General features: G+C 42.7%; 3 protein-coding genes across 7 annotated transcripts; 1 reads left to right on the top strand and 2 right to left on the bottom strand.

The window, feature by feature from the left end:
* Positions 1-709: 709 nt before the first annotated feature.
* map7d2b (MAP7 domain containing 2b) lies at positions 710-14894 on the bottom strand. Of its 4 annotated transcripts, none has more exons than XM_077013420.1 (17): positions 14584-14894; positions 13763-13831; positions 13366-13529; positions 11522-11612; positions 10065-10157; positions 9118-9198; positions 8892-9022; positions 8432-8559; positions 8042-8265; positions 7778-7910; positions 7489-7669; positions 7250-7354; positions 6582-6632; positions 6411-6483; positions 2083-2266; positions 1890-1981; positions 710-1609 (listed from the first exon to the last, which is right to left on the bottom strand). In XM_077013420.1, exons 1-17 carry the CDS (start codon positions 14609-14611, stop codon positions 1566-1568), a joined length of 1872 nt encoding a protein of 623 aa, XP_076869535.1. In that variant the 5' UTR covers positions 14612-14894; the 3' UTR covers positions 710-1565. The 4 variants fall into 4 exon arrangements, with proteins under 4 accessions (XP_076869535.1, XP_076869533.1, XP_076869534.1 ...); XM_077013418.1 differs by having other exon boundaries at positions 1718-1981; positions 14584-14891; XM_077013419.1 differs by lacking the exon at positions 10065-10157 and having other exon boundaries at positions 1718-1981; positions 14584-14890.
* A 3586-nt stretch (positions 14895-18480) lies between these two features.
* eif1axb (eukaryotic translation initiation factor 1A X-linked b) lies at positions 18481-22516 on the bottom strand. Its single transcript, XM_077013424.1, has 7 exons — positions 22356-22516; positions 22021-22104; positions 21836-21939; positions 21524-21574; positions 20044-20125; positions 19840-19931; positions 18481-19682 (listed from the first exon to the last, which is right to left on the bottom strand). The coding sequence occupies exons 1-7, from the start codon at positions 22369-22371 to the stop codon at positions 19677-19679; spliced, it is 435 nt and encodes a 144-aa protein (XP_076869539.1). The 5' UTR covers positions 22372-22516; the 3' UTR covers positions 18481-19676.
* On the top strand, positions 22514-24940 carry LOC143519706 (uncharacterized). Of its 2 annotated transcripts, XM_077013423.1 has the most exons (3): positions 22514-22653; positions 22742-23400; positions 23595-24940. In XM_077013423.1, the coding sequence occupies exons 2-3, from the start codon at positions 23110-23112 to the stop codon at positions 24432-24434; spliced, it is 1131 nt and encodes a 376-aa protein (XP_076869538.1). In that variant the 5' UTR covers positions 22514-22653; positions 22742-23109; the 3' UTR covers positions 24435-24940. The 2 variants fall into 2 exon arrangements, with proteins under 2 accessions (XP_076869538.1, XP_076869537.1); XM_077013422.1 differs by having other exon boundaries at positions 22514-23400.
* The last annotated feature ends 399 nt before the right edge of the window (positions 24941-25339 follow it).

Here is a 25339-nt window from a genome sequence, read left to right as displayed (position 1 = left end):
TGAACAGGATTCATTTAGTTATTCTTAAAGAATAAGACACTGTAGTTCAATGAATAGACTGTTTTTTTTTTGTGAAAATAAACTTAATTGAAAAACCAGTTGACAAAGGTGTGGCTAGATAAGTTTATTGTGATTGTAGTGGTCCAGGTGTCTGCAGCTCAAGAGCATTTGATCCATGCACAATATATCACCATGTAGCAACTGGCTTATTTGAAAATGACAATTGATTTTAGCCTTTGCTTAATGTCTTCTGATATCTGATATGGGGCTCCATTAATATTAACCATTAACATTTGTCTAAACACCCATGAGAGCAATAGGGAGAGAGAAGGAGTGAGTGAGAGAGAGAGAGAGAGAGAGAGATGTATAGATCAGACACCCATGAGAAAGAGAGAGCGAGAGAGTGTGTGAGAGAGAGAGAGTGAGAGAGATGTATAGATCAGCCAGTCTGACATGGAATGTTATCCTTATTGGTCCATAACCATTCAAGTTTATCAGTAGTATTAATCTGATGGCATCATACAGATAACTATGACCACCACCAAACATGTAACTGCGAGGAACACCAGGAATCAAAATGACTGAGCTCACATGCAAAGATCACCAACACCCTGAGTGTACAAGATGATATAAACAGAGCCAGTTTACAAGACAAGCATAAGCTAATAACTTAGCATATAAGGAAGTTTTTCAGTCAGCTCAATTGCTGTACAGTTGTAGCATTGCTTTATTATTATGTTTAATTAAACGTAAATGTTTACATGTTGTTTGAAATTTACAGTAACTGGGGTTTACCTGGTCTGCATAGTGTGCACTTTCCAGAGTGTGGTAGAGTGAACTACATGACGGACACAGCAGCATAGCAAACACAATCCACTGAGTTCATACCACTGAGCATAATTAGCAAGATATTGAAAATGTAATGCTTTTTTCTTTCTTATACAGCCATTATCAGATATCACATTTGCAGTTTCGCTTGTCTATTGCTTGTCACATTTGAGGCCATTTTAGACTTGCAAATAAAAGCATGTGGTATCTTTGCTGATAACAGTTGTGTGACATTTAGATATCGAGCAGTTTATAACAATGCTTTGATTGCTAAGTGTGAGTTGTGGAGTGTTGAACTCACTGTTTGCAAACCCCAGCTATAGACACATCACACCGAACAGACCCTACACACATTTTACACACAGTTGATTTGCTGGTCATTTTGCCCCCTCAGCAAACACACAAAACACCACCCAGTTGCAACAAACCTCAAGTTTTGTACCACTCATTAAAACACTACAGTGTTGAGAGGAATATAAAGACCCATAGGAATGCAACATTACAGTGGTCTTTCTTGGCATTTACTACAGTGAAATATTTTGAAATGTAATACATATGAAGGAAAAGCCAAAGCTTTATTCTACATGAAGGGTCAGGTTTTTTTAGTCTGCAACATTGTGACATTCTGCACTCATTCTCCACTGTTCACAGTCTTCAGGTTGCAGACAGGGCTTTGATGGAGAAGCTTGAAGGAGCTAAATCTGAGGCACAACAGTTTTTTTTTTCTTCAGGCCAACTTAAATCCATTCTTCAGCAAGATAGCTCAGGTGTGGGCTGCATCCTTAAAAAGAGGAAGAGACAGAAAAGGAGATTCAAACAATGTGATCACACTCACAGGACACAGAGATGGCAAAGGGCCACAGCTTGTCTTGGGGCCCCAGCTTGTCACCTGGTGCACTAGACGCTAAGCTTGTCCATGGCTGGCCCGAGGCTCTGGATGAGGGCCGAGTCTGCAGTAGTGATACTGAAGCCTTGAATCAGGTTTTTGTTGCAGTCACCGAGCGCTGCACCAACAGGGGCTTTGGCATATGAGGCGTGGCCAGTCAGATCTAGGAGATCACCTAAGGCCTGGCTGTTCCTCGTGCTGTTCGTGGTGCCCTCGTTGACAGGAGAGTATTCCTGGATGGAAATCAACTCATCTCTGGAGACGGGGCTGTTCAGATGTAGAGAACAGGTATGTCTTGGAACACCTTATGCTATGTTGAGCCAACTTTAACAGTGTCGCATTTGTAAATGACAGTGTTGATGGCTTACCTGACATCCATGGATTGGACGCCATCAGAAAGGTCATCTGCTACAATGCCCTTAGGTTCAAGTGGCAATGGGGTTACTATGGGCGAGTCAGTGGTGACAGATGTTGGGGACTCATAGTTCTTCACCTCAGCAAAGGTGGAGTGTTCAGAAACTCCAACGGACAGGCTGCTAATCTGAACAGCATCTGAAAGAATCACACTTAATTATTTTTATAAGACCAGTAGATGTTTGAGGATTTGTAGCCAAGTCTGCCACATACTTGCTTGTGCAGTTTGTTTTTAGAGGCCTATAAACTAAGTGTAGCTGTGAAGGAGTTATCCAACAGACCTAAAAAAAAGGGGGTAGTCAGAAGTTCTGGAGAGCACAGACTAGTCATGGCGTGTCATTTTGTAATGTGGTGCTGAAAGTGTATTAACGGTGAACCAGTGGGGCTGGGGTGGTCTTAATTACTGGGCAGGCCAATGCAGACCTGAGGTGTTAATGCTTGGTGGCGTAGTGGGTAAAATCCAGTGGCGAACCGTACTTACTGGCCATGGGCCTTCACTAGACAGAGCAAAATGAAAACATGATCATAGTATTAAAACACGTCCATAACACTGTTGTCATCATCGCGTCTACTATGTGCAACATAAGAGGGTTTTCCATCCACCGAGTTTTTGCGCATTTTGAAAATGCGCATGAAAAAAACTGGATGGAAAAAGACCAAAATTCGAAAAAAGCCCCAAATATCGCAAAAAAGATATTTACGCTAGGAGGAGGTGGAAAAGTTAGACTATCGCATCGCCAAAATTCGGAAAAACTGGATGGAAAAGGGTTTTTCGCATAAACGATGACGTATCATGCCTCAAGTCATGTGGTTCTGTACACGATCGCGATGTAAAAATGGCAAATGCATACAAAAACAGTTCTGGAGAGAGCAAAAATTGAATTTAACTTCTCCATGTATAGAAAAGAAAAAGAAAAAAATGTTTCAAAACCTCAACGTGCAAAAATGCGTAACTGCCAGATGGACGTAAAACCACTATTGTTTGGCGTCCTCTCACGTGATCTAAAGTTTATTCGCATAACTGTAATGAATGGAAACGAGGCTTAATTCGCATTTTTTTCTGCCGAAACTTGGAAATTGCGCATTATTTTTTCGAAAGGTTTGGATGGAAACCCGGCTATACTCTTTCCTGGCTTGTGTTTGAATCTGAAGATGAGGTGTTGGTCGGCCTTTTCTCACAATATCCACTTTTTCGTTGAATGAACATCTTGAAAATGATGTTGTTAGCAATTCGCTGACAATATCCTGCGATTCCATCCTTTACGCTTGTGGCTAGCAGCTGCTAACTAGCTAGCACACGAGCTAAAAGCTCACAAGGCACCAACCACGCAGAACTGATGCACGAGGACCAGCAAGAATACCCTGAGACCATTGGAGCACACCCCCACCATTCTAATTCGAAATATGATTGGCTGATTAAACTGCCAATCCGTAATAAAAGCTCTATAATAATGTATTATTAATAATGTAAAAAGCAAGGGTATGTGACAGATAAACAGAAGGTCCTGGGGGATTTTCTTTCTCTGTTTTACCTAGAAACAACGGTGTGAAATATTTTATTTTCAGCATTGAGTTTTTTTTTCAGCACAAGCCAATTTAGATGAAAAATACAAATTATTGGTGAAGCTTTATTAACATATATTACATATAATAGATAAAGCACAGATGTGTAAATTCCAGGTTCAGAAAGTAAAAGTCCTCACCAGGATTTTGCTCAGGCTTCCTGGATTGTGTTGATTCCACTAATTTTACCTGGATTGCACTAATTAGCAAATCTAGCAAGCTTGAGCAAAATCCTGGTGAGGACTTTTACTTTCTGAACCTGGAATTGACACCTCTGATCAGGCCCGTTGAGTCTTGCTGGGGCCCGGGACAAGAAAGTTTCATGAGACCCCCAAGCGCACACGTCATTTGAATTTCCTCTGTAGCAGACAATCCTTGTGTTAGGTCATATAGTATATAATATAGCCACACATCAAAGCTGTTTCTGACAACTGACTGGTTTATACTTGACGCGTCGCGAGCGTTGTGGTTCGCGCGGCGAAAATGACGTAATCGCAGTGGCACCGCCCGTGCGAGGGCCTCACACGCTGTCGATTCGCGGTTGTGCACCTCTCGAATTTTGTAACTTCGCGTGCGCCGCGCTTCATCGCAATGAACAAAGTCATGTATGCAGGGTTCATACACCTTTACAAGGTGGAATTCAAGCACTTGTATGTCATTTTAAAGGTCCATTTCAATATTTTCCAGCACGTTAAACTTAATTAAGTTAAATATTTATACATATACTCGAAATGATTCAATATAATTCGTTTTTAATCACATTATTTAATGGTGGTTTATTTTCAAAACGCCCAATCTTAACGTCTTCACGTTCTCTCATGTTTCGTCCTGGAATTACAAGAGGCTCGTATTTGTTAACGTAATACAAGAGGACTGTTCAGTCAGATAGATATTTGTTGTGAAACCAAGTAGTTACAATTTCAAGCATTTTCAAGTACTTTAGCCTAAATTCCAGCACTTTTCAAACCTGGAACACAATGCAACTTTAAAATTCGTCAGGTAAATGTTTTTCCTTTCTTCTCTGCGCTACAGATTTCTGTTTACTTTAACTATCCACCACTGTATTTCCCGCTGTTGGGCGGGTACCAGCAGGTTACGGTCGGTGCTGGATCAAACCATTTTTCAGTGGGAGGCGGGGGTGTATGCACTTAAGCCTGGTTCACACTACACGACTTTTCAGTCGTCAGGTTTTTGTGCCGTCCGCACTACACGACTGGTCGTGCTGTAATCGCGAGTCTTTCAGTTGTTGTGGCGTTCACACTACATGACTGATCGGCGACACGGGCTCACGAATTACACGACTGGGGAATCGCCGACTCATCTGGCTGCCGTCCAAAAACGCGAGAACACGAAAATGAAACTCTCGCGAGAACCACCAACACCACGTAGAAGAGAAAAAAAACAATGTACATGTACTCCACATTTTCGTTATTATTATTATTTTTTACCGTTTAAACACTCCATAGTCCCAAGTGAACATAAATATAATCAATCGCACTATTTCTCCAGTGCTGTCACAATAACTTAAACACAGTGTTGTAGTAAAGTTGTAAGAAAGGTGAGGATTTTGTGTGTTTGCTGGGTTACTGTTTGAAAGTATTCTTGAAAGTTTTTTACATTCTTCAGAGATATCTTCAGCGGTGCCGCGGTTCTCTCTCCGCGTTCCCATTGGCTGTAGCTAGACGCTGCTGCCGACTCTCAGTCGCTGACTGCTAGATATTAAACATGCTAGATATCTGCCAGTCGTCTGCGACTAGTCAGCGACCAGTCGGCGACGGCTCGGCGAGCGTCTTTCAGCGTTTTTCAGCAGTTCACACTACACGACTGAGCGAGCGACGAGTGATCGCCGATTCGCCTCCGACCACAGTTTTTGTCGGCGATCAGTCGGCGACTGAAAAACCAGCCTAAAATCGTGTAGTGTGAACCAGGCTTTAATGGAAAATATGCAGATAGGTAAAAAAAACATATATATTTTAGCCATTGAGCTTATTTTGAGTACAGAATTTCAATTACAGATTCAATACAGAATTTGAGAAAGATTTCAATGCAGAATTTGAGAAAGATTTCAAGATTATTTCAAAATTATAGACTTTAAATAAAAAATAAATTGCTGGGCTCTTTGATGGGCCCCCCTGGCCCTGGGGCCCGGGACAACAGACCCGGTTGTCCCCCCCTGTCGACGGGGCTGCCTCTGATAAAGCATCTTTTTAAAGATCAGAGAAGGCCTTGAAGGCCCTAACGGTAAAATCCATTTGGAAATGCCAGCACCGAATACGCATATCGGTGAGACTGGGAATGGTCTTGCTGGGGAAGCCAATATGGATTTTTACAGGGAAGTGGTGTTTTATTGGCACAGTGAGTAAAATCCATATAGGACTCATGGCACTGCACATGCATTGACTGTATCAGTGGGTCTGTGTTCGACCTTATTCAACAGGGAGGCCAGTTTCAGTTTCTGTTCAAATAGGCTTGGTTTGGTTTATAAATGAACTTGGAGGGGGTGGAGTTGGGTTGCCAGACCCAGTACAATTATCCACTAAACAAATGTAGTTTCGTCTTTAAGTATGGAAACCCATTGATTTCAGTTCTTGGCTGTTAGCATTTGACCTTTACCATGATAAGGTTTAAGTTCAGCATTTTCCTACAAGGATGTGAACTGCCAACTACTGGTGTAGTAATGTCACATGAAGGGTGAGCTAACTAAGCTTTGAGGTCTCACCTCTAGGTTGCAGAAGAGTAGCTGAAACCGAGTGGGTCATGGAGCAGCCGGCCTCAGTGTGGGCCTCGTCTTTCTGCTCAAACACAAACCACGTGACTTTATTGTTGTAGTCAGCAATATTATGAGTAGGGCCTTCTTATAAGTTCTTGAATGTGTGCGCAGAGATGTTACCTTGGGCTCCGTGTCGGTTTTTCTTGTCCTTTTCATGATCTCCTCAATACGCTACGGGAATACAAGGAGATTTAAAAACCATGTAAGGAACTGCTTGAGACTCAAAAGAGTACTGATTAGTAACAGAACCAGGGCTTAATTTGAGCCGGATCCTGCCGGAACAGGATCCGGGAACTCTTTCATTTTGAAGCGTGCGTTCCGGGAACTGTCTGCCTCGATCCGGCAAAATATTATACCGCCAGTGTAACAATTTACGCTTGGGTTCCGGCAACATTTGATTTACAAATTAAGCCCTGAACAGAACTGTTGATTTAGAAAATCTCACCATTATCAGAGATTCATTTTATGGAAGTGCCTTATGTGTAATACATGATTGGTGGATAAATACAACATGATAATTTATTGCTGTTATAAGAAAACCTCAAAAATCCATTTCGGTCATTTAGGTTTTCAAAAAAGGTGATCTATGTACAATGGAAACCTTACATGCCAAATAGAACAATAAAAACTATTTTAAAAATTCTTACTGGGAGTTCACTGGCAGAAGATGGGATAAGAGTATCTGTTTCTTCTCCAGTGAAGTCAGAGTTTTGGAAATTTTGGTTTGGTTTTCTTATGGCAGCGACATATTGCATGGTAATGTGAGCCAGCACTGGTATGGGCAGGACCTTCTTCCTCTGCAGTCTCTCTTGCTCCTCCTGAAGTTTCAACTGCTCCCTCTCCCTCTGCTTCCGCTCGGCTTCTCTCTGAACCCTCAGGAAGGCCTCCTCCCTCTACCACACACCACCGCACACACCACACACCAAACCTCAATAGGTCCTGATTCCTATCGATGCGTATCACTCCAAAATTCGCATTTGCAAGTGGACAAGATGTTGGAAGGGTCTGACCAGCTGTGGGTCCTGACCTCTCTGTCTAGCTGCTCCTGGAGTTCCCTCAAACGCCTCTCCTTCTGCCGCCTGTCGTCAGCCTCCTTCTTCCTACGCTCTTCCTCTTGTCTCCGACGCTCCTCCTCTGCCTGGCGGGCGGCTTGCTCCTGCCTTTCTTGCTCCTCTGCCTGTTTCCTCTGGAGCTCCTCAGCCCTGAGCCTGTGACGGCGTGGAGATGTTCGACACACGTGACATCTCAAAGCATGCCCGGAGGCACGTACGTGCAGAGTCAAGGTCGCGTGAGGTGCGCGCACAGGCGGCCTTCACCTTTCCTCCTCCAGGCGTTGTTTCTCCTCCTGCTCCTTCTGCACTCTAGCCAGGCGACGCCTCTCAGCCAGCAGCCGAGAAGCCTCCTCAGCATCGGTGGTGCCAGCTTTGCCTGTGGGGGTCACTGGGGAGTCTGGGAAAAGAGCAAAGGAGTGCAGTGAGCATCAGAAAAGAATTGAGCTAAAAAAACGAACATAAAAAAAAACACATGATCTGGCATCACCGTAGTTTTTAATGACTAGAGGCATTCTACTTGGCCTGTACCTCCGTTATGGCCGAGTTCTTTGCTTGCAGACTTGGGGATTTTCTCTGTCTTTGAGGTCTTCCTCTCCAGAGTGCTGTAGCTTTTATTCTCGCTACCTTTCTCTTCTCCATCCCACCTCCTGTTATTGTCTGCACTAGGGGTGGTGGCTCTGTGTCTCATGGGGGATGTGGGATACTGCCCAGGGGAGCACGGAGACCGGAGGCGGCTCTTACATGACTTAGACCTTCAGTGTCACACAGAACATTAAAGAAGTAAATCATGGAGACCAAAAATGTACTCCTGCCAAAAGCAGCCAAGCCCTCTTTCTTGGTTACATCAAACACCATAAAGAGAAAAACAACGAGAGAGAGAGAGAGAGAGAGAGAGAGAGAGAAAGCAGAAGTTGTGACCTTTTTGGTGTGCTTGGGTTCTTGCGGGCAGTGGAACTCCTGGTGGGTGTGGTTGGAGTTTCGGCTCTCTGCACAGTGGAGTCGATCAAGACATGAGTGAATCCTTTCTCTCCATCTGCCTTCTCTGACTGCAAAACCAGAGAAAAGATTCAGAAACGTGAAAGGTGCACGTTGGCCTGTGTATGCAGAGGCCAATTTGCAGAACTGTAAAACGCAAAATGGACATGCAGAGATTAGAGCATAAAGTTGCTAGGAGACCATCTTATCTGTGGTCCAGTCCCACCCTGCTGGACATGGAACAGACCTCCTTTAGGCCTGATACAAAAACTATCTTGATGAAATTTCATAGAATATAACTTTAACCCTGTTATGAATAATAAAATAACATGGAATACATGCCATGTTACAAAAACCAGCCTCGTAAAATAACCTTTGCATTGGTGGGAATGGTAGCCCTCACCTGTGGGGTCTCGGGGACTGGGTTGACTTCCGGCGCCTTGTCTACTGGTCCAGTGAATGCTGAGCTGGTCTTCACATGCTCAGCGTGTCCACCAGAGGCCTTATAGGAGGACTTGTAGAGGCTGGTGGAAGCTACGCAGTGCAAATACAAGACATCAAAGGGTCACGGCACCAAGGAAGGAGGAAGATGATGAGTAAAGTTTAATAGTTAAGATGATGTCACTTGCCTCTCTCTGCAGTGTGACCCAGGACCGCAGAGAGGCTCTTGATTAGTTCAGAGTCAGGAGACTCCGGTGGAATCATAAAGTCTGGCAGTACAGAGAAAGGTATTGTGTAAGGAAAGATAAGATCAGATTAAACAGATCTGGTGCTGCATATACCCACAAACTAATGAGGCACTCATGGATAAGGTGCTTCTCCAGATAAAGTTCACTGTCTGTCTAGTTTACTGTTTATGCTACTTAAGGATATTAAGACCAAAGACTTCCTGGGAAACATCAGACAATGATTTTGCATAAACATACATACAATAGCTCTGTCTCGGTGGGGACGAAACAAACACGCATAAGAGTGTGTTAATGTGTATTTGTGTGCATGAGAGAGAGACAAAGACAAACTGCGCAATAGCTCCATGAGATTGCTTGCCGGGTTGTGGGAAAGATGGCGGTGCTAAGGTGTAGGCCTGCATTTCCGATGAGCTAACAGATGAAGACCCATCCCCACACCCTGCTCTTTCAGCACTGGGGGGTGGGGGGATTTGTAGACTACTGCTCCCAGCTCATCCCAATTAAACAGGCCGCCTTTCATACTGTGCAGATTTTTGGCTGATCTCTGTGTACGTCTTTATGACAATGGACTGTCCTGATGATGAGGGTTTATATGTACACAGTGTCATATTTCCTACAGGCAAAAAATATCCAGGATTATTATATTTAACTGGATAGAAATAAGAGGAGAGTCCCTATAAAATAAAACAAGGAAACATGCAAAATCATGAGATAAATGTGGTTTTGAACCAAAAATAGCCTAGCAGACACCACAACCCTGAGAAAAGTAAAGAGTATAATACTGTGTCACATTTCACGAAGATCATGTGATCGATATGCATGCGCACACACAGCTTGACTGCATGAACATGGGTGGTGAGAAGGGTGGCAAAGCAGAAGCTCTGTACCGGTCCTGGATTGGCTGGCAGGAGGGAGAGCAGCAGGGTCATTGGTTAGGACAGCGGAAGTAGCAGGAGAGGGCGGGGCAATCTTGGGATCACCTGTGAGCAGGTGATGCAGAGCAGAGAGGATAGGTTCATGAGCTCACATGCTTCAGCAGTGCCACACACACACACACACACACACACACACACACACACACACACACACACACACACACACACACACTCACCAGTTCACACTTAAAACTAAATCATGACCCAAGAGAAAACCATCCATTACATGTTTTGAAGCTCAAAAAAACTGATGAAAAACTGCAGTCACAAAAACTAATGAAAAACTGATACACCCTGTCAGCAAAAGACTGGAGACCGTCAGCTTTCTGATGAATGTCTACTGCATTGGTGTTCGGGCAGCAAAATGCATTTTCCAAAGCAAGGCTGGATGGTAAGATGATCTGTTTCAGACTGAAGCATAGCAGACTTGTCATGCTGATGATCAGATCAGGTTTGCTGAAAGCTTAAAAGCAGCTTTGCAGGAAACGGCCACAGTCTGAACTCCTGGACCAGTGCCTGTCTCTTCACACCTTTCTCACATATACAGTAAAATCGCACTATTTACTGATTCTCCATTTGGGAAAGGCAGCTGATTTATAGACCCTTGCTGGCGGAGGGCCTTTCCTCTCTTGAACAGTGTAAATAATTAATGTTGCTCCGTGGAGTCTGGGTGGTGTTCCTGCTCCTCTCTCCCTGCTAACCACCTCCGCATGGAAAAACACACAGATCTTTTTATTTGAATCTACAATCCGGAAATGTTTTTACAGCTGATTGTTCTGCAGACCAAAGTCTGCTAAGCCAGTGCTGAGAGGAGGATGGGGTGATTTCAGGCAGGGCTAACAGTGACAGAGCAAAAGCTGTTTTCCTATGCAATCAATAACAAGGGAGGCGTGGGGGGTGGGGGAGGTGGGGTGTCTGAGTTTATGGCATTTGTTCTACAGCTGAAACAGCTTCGGAGTTACCCGGCCTGCAGAGCCAGGGATGGATCCTGGCCTCTGCTGCTAATCGACGCCTGTCAGCTCTAACCTTGAGCCTAGAGGCCTGTTTGGGCAGAAAGGGAGGGGTGAGGGGGGGCCAGAACCGCTCCACAGAGAGCAAGGACATCAACAACCGCCCCAGCCGCAGCTACCCGTCCTGCTGTGTGCGATCCCAGACGCTGCTGTCGCACCCCAAACCTGCAGTCAGCCCTGCTGGGGCTCAGCCCTGCAGACTCTACAGCGGAAGAGCTCCCCTGCAATGCAGCCTCCACGCCCTGCTCCATCTCCATCTACTCTCATCCTCTTCCCTCTCTTCTCCTCCAACCACCCCTCCCCAGCTATATCAGCACAGGTCTGGATCCAGAACGTCCCTCTCCCCCCTGCGTACACCCCACCGCCCCGCCCTCGGCCGCCCCCCCTGGGCAGACTCACCTTCGGAGGCACCCCAGGTCCAGCGTTTGGGCCTCTGCTCCAGCTGCGGGCTGCGTTCCACCGAGCGACGCATCAAGGCCTCCAGCCGCTCCTGCTCGTTGCGTTCCAGGACAGGGAAGAAAAGATTCTCCCTCACCGAGCTGTCGCTACGGCGGCGGGTGGATGGCGACAAGGCCGGCTGCTCCATGCCGACCGCCTCTCCGGCTCACGCACACGCTCACGCCCTCTCTCGCTTGCGGCTTGCTAACAAACAACAATGGCCTTGCCTGCTGATTCCCTGTGTCTGTGTGTCTCACGCTTCCTTGCTCTCATTTACTCTCTCTCTCTCTCTCTCTCTCACTCTCTCTCCCTCCCCTCCCTCTCTCCCTTTCTCTTGGGTGGTGGAGTCTGTCTAAGGCAGCACCCAACCAGACAGAGATCGCCAGCGCATAACTCCGCCCCCCAACCTCCCCCCACAGAAGCCAGCTGCAAATGCTCACGAATACACTGTGTAGCTATGGAAATGGCACAGGTCACCCATGTGATATCAGGAAACCTCTCTGTATCTGCCTCCTTTCTCTCTGTCTCTGTCTCTCTCTCTCTATGTGTCTCTCTCTCTCTCTCTCTCTCACTGCGTCTCCTCCCTGTTCCTCACTGCCTGTCTCTTAATACAGCTATTCTGCCTTCTTCTTTTGCTCAGTAAATACATTTTGGCAGTGGGATTAAGCCTTAAAGCACTCAGCTGGCACTAATCCTAATGAGACAAACACAAAAGCCAAGGAGACAATGACACATGCACAAATCCTAACAGGAGAATGTACTTAAACCTGTCTAATTATAAGAAGCAGATTTCATTCCACTCCGTATTTTTGACTCCAAAAGATGAGCAGTGACAATGAGTCAGGGAAAAGCTGAATGACCAAGAACTACAAGTACACATCTTGTTTCTGTTTTTTGTAAGTAAATATCATTCCTGCTCATGTGCATGTGCCAGCAGCCTCTGTCGCAGATTTATACTGACGCCATCACAGAGGAGGCAAGATCAATTGCAAGCAGCACACTGGCCATGAACAGAGACATCTTAGGTGAGGCTAGACTCCTACGACACAGCACTAAAAGCCCGGTCCAAGGACATTTCCCCAGAGAAATCCACCAGCAGGAAACACTGCACCAATCCCTGCACAGACAACTGCAGTTTCGCTCCCTTCCCTGGTTAGCAAATACAAAGGTGCAGGGTGACCTGAATTATCACAGTTCAAAGTAAAACCATTTTATATATTGGGATTACATTTGCCTTATTCACATACCATGTATCAGGACAGAGCTGGAGTCTGGTAACTGTGATTCATATATGTGTCAGCAAGCAATGGATATCGGGAACAATGAGATCATTCTTCCATAACAGAGAGTGACCCATCTTTATATGGGGGATGGCTATTGAATAGCATGTTTTCAATCAATAATCACAATGAATTCCACCTCACCGCCTCATGACAAACCAGACATACATGTTGAAAAGCTCGTGTGAGAGACGATAACAGAAGATTCATGCTCATGGCCAAAAAAAAGACTAACATTCTATCATTGTAGAATATAGTATATATATATATAATATATAATAATATTATATATATATATATATATATATATATATATATATATATATATATATATATATATATATATATATACAGTATATATGTATATATGAGCTAAGAGCAGTCAGACACATGAACACATGAACATTGGATATGGAAAACTGGGGTGAAGATGAGAAGATGGTGTGTAATGTTGAGGAGGTCTAGTGAAGATGGTGAGGAGGATCCATTCCTGCAGCTACATGGAGTTCGGTCCTCCCCGCCCACCTTCTCCTCCTCCGTGCGCCTTCTCCTCTTCTCCTCCACGGCCACCCGTCGCTGCTCCTCCCGCAGGCGCTGTGCCTCCAGCCTCCTCCCTCGCTCCTCCCTCGAACGTTCATACTGGCGCAAGGCCCTCTGCTCCTTCTCCCAGACCTCCTGCTCCCGAGATGCTGTGGAACCCCCCACGGGGAACGAGGTGGTGGACGTGGATGAATATAACCAACAACTTCACTGGAGTGACTGCAGTAATGTTTTTGTTTTTGGAGCCAGTACAATTTATTGTAGTGGCCAATATAGATTTCAGTTTGTTGAGCAAATTGACAGGCAATATATTTTGGCTGTCTTAAGAAATGTCATTATTGTTCTGAAGTGCTTTAAAAGGTGCCATTGTGTGCACACCTACCTTGAATCTTTTCTCTGTCTTCTCTCCTTTTTTTGACTGTCTTCACTTTGTCCTTTTTTGAAGCGCCATCTTTGCAGGGGGTATATACATAGAACATATCTGTTACATACATGTTACATATGTGTTAACATACATGGACATGCGTGCACCCGAACCGATGGAACACACCCTTTAAGAGCCTATTTTAGCGTGCATGCACAACCTTGTAATTGCATTACATTTCCAGATTTATGTAAATTTATGCAATCTCAGATATTCCCAGGAGAAAACAATGCAATACAGTGCCTATTGTCTTGTACTGATGATCAGATCTCCACTGAATCTTGTTTAGGAGATATTTGCAAAAACAAAACCCACATCTCCTGTCTTGGATTGAGATTGCACATATCCTGGTTGAAGATTAATGATTTAACAAATGATCATCAAAATCAAGAAAAAAAATCTAAATTGTCCATCAAACCATTCTTCCGCCTTCTACCATTTTTCTACTTGAATGCAATGAAAGCCTGCTGGTGCTTTTTTCTTATATTTAGAATATTCTGTATTGGCGCATTTATATTGCAGCCGACACATTCTGCGTGTTTAAATAATATTTCAATAAAGCTTCTGTTTTTCTATGCTTCTATTGCAGCACTCATATTTTATAGGTTCGCTTAATCCACCGGTGCAGGGTCACTTTCACATATTTCAAAGTAGAATGTATGTTTCTATGCCAACTGTTTGATGCAGCTTGCCTTTGATGAATAACGTTCAGGTAAGCAGTCAGATACAGAATACTGAATATAGATCGCCTACATCGAAAGGAATTCATAATAGCTTACTTGATGGATTCTCCACGATTGTGGCCATATCCAGTTCTTCCTCCGACAGATTATATCACAAAGAAAACCCCTACTTCGCTGGCCCTCACATGAGTAGTCTATGTTTACATGACAAATGACATGCAATGATAAATATAATAGGTCTTCCTTTCTCTTGCGTCTCCAGCGTATGAATCGGTATTCGATTATCGATCCGTCTGTGGCGCAGGCGTCAAGCTGCTATCAATAAATTACTGCATGGCAATTTTGTGTGAATTTCAAGAGCGCGTAATCAGTGCACCCATGGCCGCTACATGACATCATGCACCATAATTCTATATATAGTAGATATGACAGCTGCATGTGGAGAAATGATTTCTCAAGACAATCCAAAGATTCAGTTCAGATGGCCGTTTAATCAGGCAACTTACATTCAAATAATGTAGCTGTGACGGTCACATAATAATCCGTCTAATGAAATGACATTTGCTGTTGTGAAAATGTGTGGCATGATCATTTAAAATCAAAGCATAACCCGAAATGGGACAGGCAAATTACCAAGACTACAAAACAGCAATGTGTAAAATGTGCAACAAATATTTTTCAGGATGATTCTTCCTGTCATAATTACACGCATAAAGTACGTAATTATTTTATTTTTAAGGAAATGTCAAAAAAAATCCAGTGTTTATAATACGTCATTCTTTCTGCTTCTCGCGAGCACTGTGGAAAATCTTAAAGCAAAATCGGTGATCTCGCGCTGTGCGACTACTACAAAAACAGAGAGGAGATATCAATGCCTTCTATAAGCATTGTTTAAAAGACTCAAACACAATAAATAGCTATAATAAAACATTTTTGTACACTGCTCACAAAATGAATATATGGCCTTTGGGTGATATTGAGGTGAAATTGATGGAAAACCAAAAGGTTCATCCTACAGTGATATATGATTAAAGTATGTAAGTATAGTATAAGCATGGGATGGGGTTTTGCTCATCTCAAACAAGTAATTGTAACAAAAGCCAACAATGATGCATATACCACAACAAATGTCAACGTCTAAATAACCTGTCATGTCCACTTGAGCATCAATTATAGCTTGACAACAATGTATCATGCTGTTCACAAGTAAATTTAATGTCTGCTGAATAGCTTTTCTATGGGAGTCTTGTCTGAAGAAAGTGCAGGTCACTTCATTTGAGGTACCCCAGTCTCCAGCAGAGACCTGTGTAGTTCATGCAGAGGCACAATGACTGGATGTATTCAAGTAGTACGGGCTTGTCATAAAATGTAGGGCAGTTTTGTACTGACTAGATACACCTGCCCACACTAACACCACCACCACCAAAAGCTCGTCTGGTGACTACAGTGGCTGATGCATAGCGCTCTCCTTGACGTCTCTGACATCGTTGGCAGGAATCTTTTCTCCTCAGTGTGAATCACCTTTCATCAGTCAACAGCACCGGGGCCCACTGGTCCCTCATCCAGTGTAAATGTTCCCTGACCCATGCTAGACATTAACACCGGGTCAGGTCTGATACCCTCACAGTACGTCTTGCACGCAGACCACTCTGATGTAAAGTTTCAAATGGTCTAACATGGCACTTGGGTGCCTCTTACGATAATTAAATGTACAAGGAGTAAACAGGGCACACGGTTAACAGTGTGGGATGTATTCAAAGGACGTCCACTTCTAAGCCATGGGTTAAAGCAAGAAATTTTCATTTGACTGAAAATTTTTCCTGGCAAAAGACAATGCTAGCAATTACTGAAAATGTGGTGTAGTTGGGACACGACCTCTTTTGCCTAATTCTACACAATAAACACATTTATAAAGTATATTTATCTAAACAGCCTGTGTAAGGAGAGAAGAGAGAATCTATGAAGCGACAAAATGCAACACCTGAGCAATAAATGTACATAAATCTGGGGGTCCTCTTCAGAAAACTATTTAAAGATCAAGTCAAATTTAGTGAATCCTGGTGAGTTTTAAAAGGTATGAAGCTCTCTTGTTTTTATCAAATTCACTATTCACAAAAACATAAGCCGTAAGATTACCTGCTTTAAGTAGGTATGTTACAAAAAAATTACACTGGATAGAGCTTTTAAATACAAACAGAACAAAACCATCCATGTTAAGCCTGGTTTAAGCCATTATATTTGACGCGGCGCGTGCGGGCGGCGCGGGCGCCGAAAATGACGTAATCGCGCTGGCTCCACCCGTGCGCGAGAGCCTCGCGTGCTGGTGATTCGCAAGGTCGTGCACCTCTCGAATTTTGTAACTTCGCACGCGCCGCGCCTCAGCACAATGAACAAAGTCATGTTTGCAGGGTTCATACACCTTTATAAGGTGGAATTAAAGCACTTGCACGTCACTTTCAAGGTCCATTTCAACACGTTTTCAATGTTACATTTAATTAAGTTAAATATTTATACATATACTCGAAATGATTCGAAATAATTCGCTTTTTATCACATTTTTTAATGGTTGTTTATTTTCAAAACACCCAATCTTAATGTCTTCACGTTCTCTCATGTTTCCTGGAATTACAAGAGGCTCGTATTTGTTAACGTAATGCAAGAAAACTGTTCAGTCAGACAGATATTTGTTGTAAAACGAGTTACAATTTCAACATTTTAAAGTACTTTAGCCTAAATTCCAGCACTTTTCAAACCTGGAACACATAGCAACATTAAAATTCTCCTGTTTTTGAGCGGTGTTTCTTTATACTACCACATATCGTTTCGGACAAGACTGCAAAAAGAATGTGACGCGTCAACTAGCCTCCGCCGTTCGCGCAAGTTTGCACGAGGTGTACAGAGTCGCGCGCTACGGTCACGTCAGGCAGGAGGGAGGTCACTTTTCTACATAATGTCCGTAAATCTGAAGGCGGAATGACCCGCAAGTCAATCAAATGACACCGCCGTCATCCATCCAGCGCTGATGAGCGCCAGTGAGAATCATATTTCGGCCACAAAAGATAGCACGCACGCGCGTGTGGTTTATTATGATTTGACGGATTTTTTCCCCAAAAAAATCAAATGACGGAAATCCGTCGTAGTGACGGAGAACTTTAACCCATGTTCTAAGCCCTTCTGCGACTCTTTCGGTATCTCTGTTGCAACCTGCTGATGACACTCTGTGACACTCTAAGCTCAGTGGCCACTTCTGTCTGAGAACATCCTGTTTGAAGCCTTGCAGCAGTGAGGTACTGGTGATTGTTAGGTGTCATCTTGATCTCATGATGTCAAAACGTGAACAGCATGAGGAGGACTGTTGAAATACCATATCTAATCGAACTAGGAAATGTATTGGTCAACACCTGTTGTGAACTTTGCTATTAAGCTCATTGTTAGAGAACAGCAAATTGTGCAAAAAGTACTGAAACATTCAACAGTTGGACATATGCATTCAACTTTAGAGGTTACATTACATTCCTGTTAGACATTAAATTCAAATGTTAGTGCGTTTTAGGTTCATGCTGAAATTTCACCCCAAAGTCAAATGTCCCTAATTTGTTGAGTAGTGTATGTGTGTTTCATGCCAAATGTACATAACACATTAGGAGTAGCATGAAATAACTTGACATATATATATTTTAAAAACCTTCTCATTAATTCACCTCAGTGTTGAGCAATTACCCATGCATTCTATAACCTAAAATAACCTCAAAGCCACTGTTCCAAAACAACTCATCTTATCAAAACATTCAATGACCTACTTGAGTAAAAAGATACTCAAACATACCGTTGAGTTGCACACTGCTATAGCTTCATATTAACTGGACAAAGAGCAACACAACTGTAAAGCAAAACAAAAAACATTCAAACAAAAATCAATTGAGTCAATGTTCCACCACTTAAAACCCAATAACAACAAAAACCTTGGAGAAATGAGGACTCATCACATGCATCTGTATTTAAAGTTACTTTCCACCACAAAGTCTGATGTTTATTCAAAAAGCAAAGGGTTTCAAATGAGGACAGTGCTATTTCAGCTCAGGCAACTTGGAAAACCAAGTTAACCTCACAATCATTATTCTCTTGTACATTTTAAGAGAGCGAGAAAAAAAAAAACCTGATAACACTCTTGCATTTAATCATTTCAATACAAAAATATTCTGGTCTTAATGTTCTTTATAGTCATGCATGTTTTAGCTTTGAGATTTTTAACAGGAGAAAACATGTTATTCTATATTTTAGTTGCTCATTTCAGACACATGAACATGAACCAGACATGCACCGATACAACTCACACCCCTTACAGAAGCAGGAACTACTGCCAACATGGTCCAAATGTAGAGATCCAAACTGTACTAATACAATTCACTGCCTGAAGGACTTCTCCAAATGACAAGAGTTTATGTACTTCTATTAAAAGCTTTTTAGTTGCTGACACTAAACATTACTGTGTAGAATTTGGGTAGCAGTTATTGGAGAAGTTTCATATTTCATTATGTGCAGCTGAGTCATGATTTCAGTAATATGTTAGACAGAAAAGAAAGCAGCAGTATTCAGTGTTGGATGCGTCAGGCTTTGGATCATTGGTGCATCCCTAGTACATACAGGCTTGTCATATTAAGCACAATAGGTCAGTAATATAAAACTGTTCATTATATAAACAAGACCACACATATTACTGAGGGAAACAATAGTTTAAGAAGGTCTTAATTGGCCAGTAAACTAACTGCAATGGAATACACCAGAATGCAGTAGCCTATTCTCAGAGTAGACATTTAAAAATATATAGACGATAGTGGCATGTCAGAGGAATCAGATGTTTTCAAAAAAAACATTTCTTTCTCAGGCTCAGATCTTTTGAACATTACAAGAATACAGACTGCAAACCAAACACAAAATTGTTCATTTTTATTGCGAATCCGGAGATTCTGTAGTTTTAACTAAATTCCACTTCATGTGAAATTAATATAAATACCTTAAAAGATAAGAAAATTGACTGAATAGAATGGTGCAGTCATGTAATTAGTGACGGGACCCTAAGGCTTATCCACCTCAGAAGGAAGGGGAGTCAGCTCCATGGGGGAATTCTGTCTCTGCAGGTCCAGAACGTCCTTCTACCCACTTGCTCCCTTTGTAGCAGCAGCTCCAGGTCAGATCTAAGGGCAGAGACAATGGAGCAAAAATACAAGACAATGACCACCCTTGGTAGGCCCATGTCATATTTGTTATATTTATTTGTTTGTTATGGGGGAAGAAAGTTATTCCATCTTCAGGTGTTAAAGTGCAAAGATCTGAATCTGGTTTTGCACTTACGTCATCAATGTCCTCGTCGTCATCGCCAATGTCATCAAACTGGATTTCATCATCATCGCCAGGTCCAAATGTGTCTGTCTCGTTGATTTTGGCTGTGAAGCACAATACTTGGTAAGCAACAGTGCAACAAATCTCTAACATTCTAGATGGATGCTGTTCAAACCTGCATGGTCTAATGAGATTTCCAAAAAGAACTACATTTACCATGCTCTGGAAGCTCTCCATAGGCCTTCAGGCTCCGTGCCTCATCAGCATTGTACTTTAAAATAACATCTGCCTTGTTGTCCTGTTATGCAGGGGTAAAACACAAAGGTTTTATTCACAAACAAAAACATACTGGTGGTGGGAACACTTGGCTTGTTGTTTCAGTGATTGCATTTGCACTTGGTGCATATTAGGGATGCACCGAAAATTCGGCCACCGAAAATTTTCGGCCGAAATGGCTTAAATTTGCATTTTCGGTTTTCGGCCGAAATACTTTCATCACCGAAACAACACGGCCAAAACAATGTGTTGTGATGACGCAAGCAAAAATCGCCTGCACGTGTTTATTTGGATAAAGCTAGCAAAAAAGTTTTCCAGTGATGGCGCCAAGGCAAAGGACATTACACCAAAAATGATGGAACTCGTTGCCTTAAGCTGGGCGTACACTGCGATTTTTGGCCCATTTTCAGCCGATTTTTCACTCGTGCGACTATTGGGCCGAGTTTCGGCTCAATCGCGTGTCGTGCATCGTATAGTTTACACAGGTAAACGAGGAGCGATTCACACCTCACGACCAACTCCCGATCAGAAATCGCAGCGTCGCAAGAATATCAAACATGTTTGAAATTCAAATCGCTCCTCGTGAGATCGCATGAGAGCGTCGGGTCGTATAGTGTGAGTATATGAATCGTGAGCTGTGAATTTTTAAACCCTGCGATTTAGTCGTACAGTTTGAGCTGGAGCTGAGTACACGATTTAAAATATCGTACAGTGTACGCCCTAGACGATCAGCCGTTCTCTGTCGTAGAGGATGTGGAATTTCGTAGGCTAATAGAGAACATTGAGCCCCGTTATGTTTTGCCGAGCAGACGACATTTCTCAGAAGCGTGTTTACCTGAGCTGTTTAATGTTGTTGCAACTCACGTCACGTTTTTATGAGAGAATTTATATTTATCTTTCAGGCCAGTCAGTTATAATTAAATTTAACTCGTATAAAATACATATATTTATCCTCTCAGATAAAAACGGTCTGGAAGCGAGTTAAATTTAATTAGTGGTCGGCCATTGTCAGCGTTATCGCCGTTAACGGCCCACCACGAATTTTATTTTATAATATGCATTACTGTAATGTCAGTGCTAAATACATATTTTCAAATCAAATTTTGGATTTGATTTATTCTTTGAATAGCAATGCCTTGATTTTAGTGAGGTTAGCCATAAATCCAATGTTACTAATAATTGGCATAATGCGTTTCGGTTTTCGGCTTTCGGCCTTGGTTTCCTCATTTTCGGTTTTCGATTTCGGTGCATCCCTAGTGCATATTGCAGGAAACCATAAATGTGATGACCTATGTGGTTATGGTATTGTGCAGCAGTTAATTTCCTATCTGATAAAGGCCACATTACTGTATAATCACCAACTTCTAAGGAATTAAACAGATAAAAGTACTCCTGCTTGACATCTCTGCTCCGTACACACCTGATAATCCCTCAGACCTATGAGTATAATGTCTGATGTGTTAATCCAGACCTGCAGACAAAGAGAGAGATGAAAAGGACGAATCACAATAAATATGAAGTGACAGCAAGTGATACAACTAAGATGACCAACACTTAATTCAATGTCATTTTAGATACAACTCAATAGATATTTTGGTCCACGATTTCAGATTCATTACCCGATTGGCTCTAAATGACCTACTCATTTGACCCCTCATGACACAGTACAATAATCTGAACAGCCAGTACGCCAAACAAGCAGGTGTGTCCAAGCAGGTGAGGTGAACTGGACCTTTTTCCGCAGTTTTCCACGGATGTGACAAAGCCGTTTGATCCCATCGAAGCACATCGCCTCCAGTCTGCCGTTCCCCAGCATCTTTATCACCTGCGCGTATTCTGCGGAGCACACGGATCACTTTAAACGCACCTGAACTGAAGTAAATGACGAGAAGCAGAACTTGGAGCGACGCGACTCACCTTGCCCGTCCTCCTTAAACACCAGCTCCCTCTTCTCGGACTCGTTCTCGTTCTTACCACGTCGCCTGTTCTTCCCTCCTTTGCCTGAACACGCAAGTACGAAGTGAATAGAGGTTGTGCAGCAGTTAACATCCTTCTAAACTGACACCAATAGCTAAAAATGTCAGAAACATGTCAATAACGCGGCCATCGTGCAGCTAAGCTAAGCGCTAGAAGCTAATGCTAGCTGGCTAGTCATACGAGCTCATCTGCTAACCGCAGCTAGCTTGTTTGCTAACTGGCTAAATTGGCCGAGTCTTTTAAAGTGCTACTTTTGAGAAAAAAAAATACTTTACCCTTGTTTTTTGGCATATTATATGAACGCCTCTGTCAACACGTCCAGAAGTGATTGGGATTGTTTGTTGTTTAAATCGTAAAGTAACAGTTTGACTACACACTGCAGCACTGAGCGCCAGCTACAATCCACAGCAAATCCTGGCTGAACCAAATACGAAGTACGCATGCGCGTGGTGGTTCAAAACCACCGTAACTTTATTGATAACGCGGCGTTTTGTTGTTCTGTCAGCATCGGCCTTGTGTGTGGAAATATCGACTGGTCGTTTTAACCACCGTTTAACCGAACTGTACTTTTTTGTATGTATTTCTAAGTAGTTTTCACAATAGTGAAATGGATAAAAAGTTTATTCAAATTTTTCTCTTCAAGAAGTGTCATCCTTTCCAGTAGGTGGCGACAAAGATTTAAGTGGCGTCAGGCAAATCAGACAGTGTCCAATGAGGAAGAGAGTAGCAGCATTTTGAGTAAGTCTTTAAAAAAACATTTAAAAATGTAGTTATATGGATATTTAGATGCATAGGAAGAGAAGGTATGTGCACATTGGGCACCCCCATGAGAAGCCAGATAGTCACAGAAGGATAAAATCTGAAGTTACCATAATCTAACAGCAAGTGTTTTCTTTGTCAAGCTAACAGGCTACATATCTGTCTTGGCTAACAAGGTACTAATCGCGCTTTAATCGTGAGTTGAAGTCAGGATCTTATCCAGGCGTTTCCACTGATTCATTTAGAAAAGAGACACATCTCGTTATCATTATGATACATAAATGTGTGATTACTGGCTGCCCTAACAGTTCGGACACGATAATTCATTATATTTTACCCGAAGAACCGAATAGACGTAGTTTATGGCTACAGTTCATCGAGCGAAGTGAAGGTGGCGGAGGGAGCGTCCCTGCTTCAAGTCGAGTTTGTGGCGCTCATTTCCCCCAAGACTGCTTTACAGAAGTGGATCTGGGTTTCACAATGCAGCTTATATTAAACGTTGATGCAGTTCCTACCATTTATCCTGGGGATCGTACATCAAAAGATGGAGATGAGGCCCTGGTGAGTTTATTAACATTACAATCAATTAACTAAATAGTTTGCGCACTAATAGTTAAGGTTTATTAACTTTTTGTGTTGCAAAAAACTAACAAAACACGTCTTTTAAACGTCTTCAGTGTTTTTGGGATTTTAAAATTACACGCAATGTGCAATGTGTTTTATTTAGTTTCACTGTATCATTTTCATTGCGACAGGCGGCAGTGGAAGAAAACAGTGTCGAGGAGACTTGCGATATTACAATCAGTAGCACAGTTTCCTTGGCGTGCGTCAAGGAAGAGCCTACAGAATATGAGGTGACCCCCGTCAGGAAGCTCTTGGAAGACAGCAAATGTTCATCAGCTACACACGTCAAGCAAGAAAATAATTATTCCGCCCTCTCTGATGAAATGTGCATACAGGGAAGTGATCAGCTTAAGATAATTCAAAGTGAAGATATCAAAAGTGAGACTGGCTGTGAATTGGTTGTAGAATCTGAAGATAAAGGAAAACCATTCAGTTGCTCTAAGGAAGGAAAGACTCGGACCTACGACTGTTCTGAGTGTGGGAAAGGCTTTGCCCTTCGAGCCTTTCTGAAAGCTCACCAGAAACTCCACGAGAATGTGGAGTCCACTTTAATGTACAGCTGCACGCTCTGTCCTCGTCGATTCCGCTACAAGGGTTCATTGACTGCTCATATGAGACATCACACGACCCGGGTGACATATAAATGCCCAGTCTGCGATGAAACCTATCAGTTCAAGGCTGCACTCTGTCAACACATTAAGACTTTTCATGCAGGACATAAGCTGCATTGCAGCATCTGTGAAAAAGGTTTCTTAAGGCTTGAAGCCTTTTTAAAACACATGGACAGACATGTGGTAGTGACCCCATACTACTGCAGCACTTGCAAAGTGTATCAGCTCACAGAGCGTGGCTACCTGTGCCACAGGCGAATACATGAACAGAAACGTCTCCAGATGCTGAGTGCTCACAATGGCCCTGCCTCCGCAGAGGACCCCCAAGCTGATTCTGGAGAGCAACCTCCGGCAGAATAGTCAGAACCCAGCCCTAGACAGAACCTGAATGGACCGGTGCCTGCACTTGAGAAGGCACCAGTGCACATTGACATGGAGGCATAATCTCACAGGGCGATGGTACCACAACTGTCGGACATTGCAAAGTCATGACTTGAGTTTTAGGAAATTGGGAAAGGAGCTCAGATTGTTCCAGACGTTCCTCTCTCTACTGTCACAGTCTCCTGATACCAGTCAGGATTGTGCTGATGGAGACGGAAGAAGGCCACGCTGCCTATCTGAGACAAGCACTTAATGGCTGATGCAGAATTAGTGACTCTTAATAACCAAAGGTTAACTAATACACATCATTCAGGAAAAAATATGATTTTCTACACTATATGAAAATTAATATGTGCAACATATTCGTACTGAATAGACATTTAGCATATTTTTTAGATTAGCAGGTAAATGTATTTTTTTGTCTTTCTAGCTATGTTTTGTTGCCATTGCCTTGAAGAATAAAACATTTTTATGTTGGTGTAGTACCCCCTTTAGAGAGTGTAATTACTTGTGCCACCGAAAGCCACGGTTATTATTACTGTAACATCTAGAAACAATAACTGAGCCCAAAATATTTTTTTGTTCTTAGACATTGCATGTTTGCACTTAAGTACTCTAATGTTTTATGTGAGAATACATAGTTCTAAAATATCATTCACAACTTTCCTCATAAAAATGTAAAACTTTACTACACATAAAAAGAGATCAGTATAGCAGCTTGCCAGACACAGAAAGCAGCAGTAACATTTTCCAGCACTGTTCCAATTTAAACAGACAAAAGATTAGAGATCAAAAAGACATTTTCATCTTGAGTAAAATAACATAACAGACCTAGACTTTAAGGGAGGGGCCCTCAACCATGCTTATTTAAGTGGAGTGCTAAA

The sequence above is a fragment of the Brachyhypopomus gauderio genome, chromosome 7 (assembly GCF_052324685.1).
Source record: "Brachyhypopomus gauderio isolate BG-103 chromosome 7, BGAUD_0.2, whole genome shotgun sequence".
Classification (NCBI taxonomy): domain Eukaryota; kingdom Metazoa; phylum Chordata; class Actinopteri; order Gymnotiformes; family Hypopomidae; genus Brachyhypopomus; species Brachyhypopomus gauderio.
Note: the sequence above shows the minus strand (reverse complement) of the source record. Positions and strands in the feature narration are given on the sequence as shown.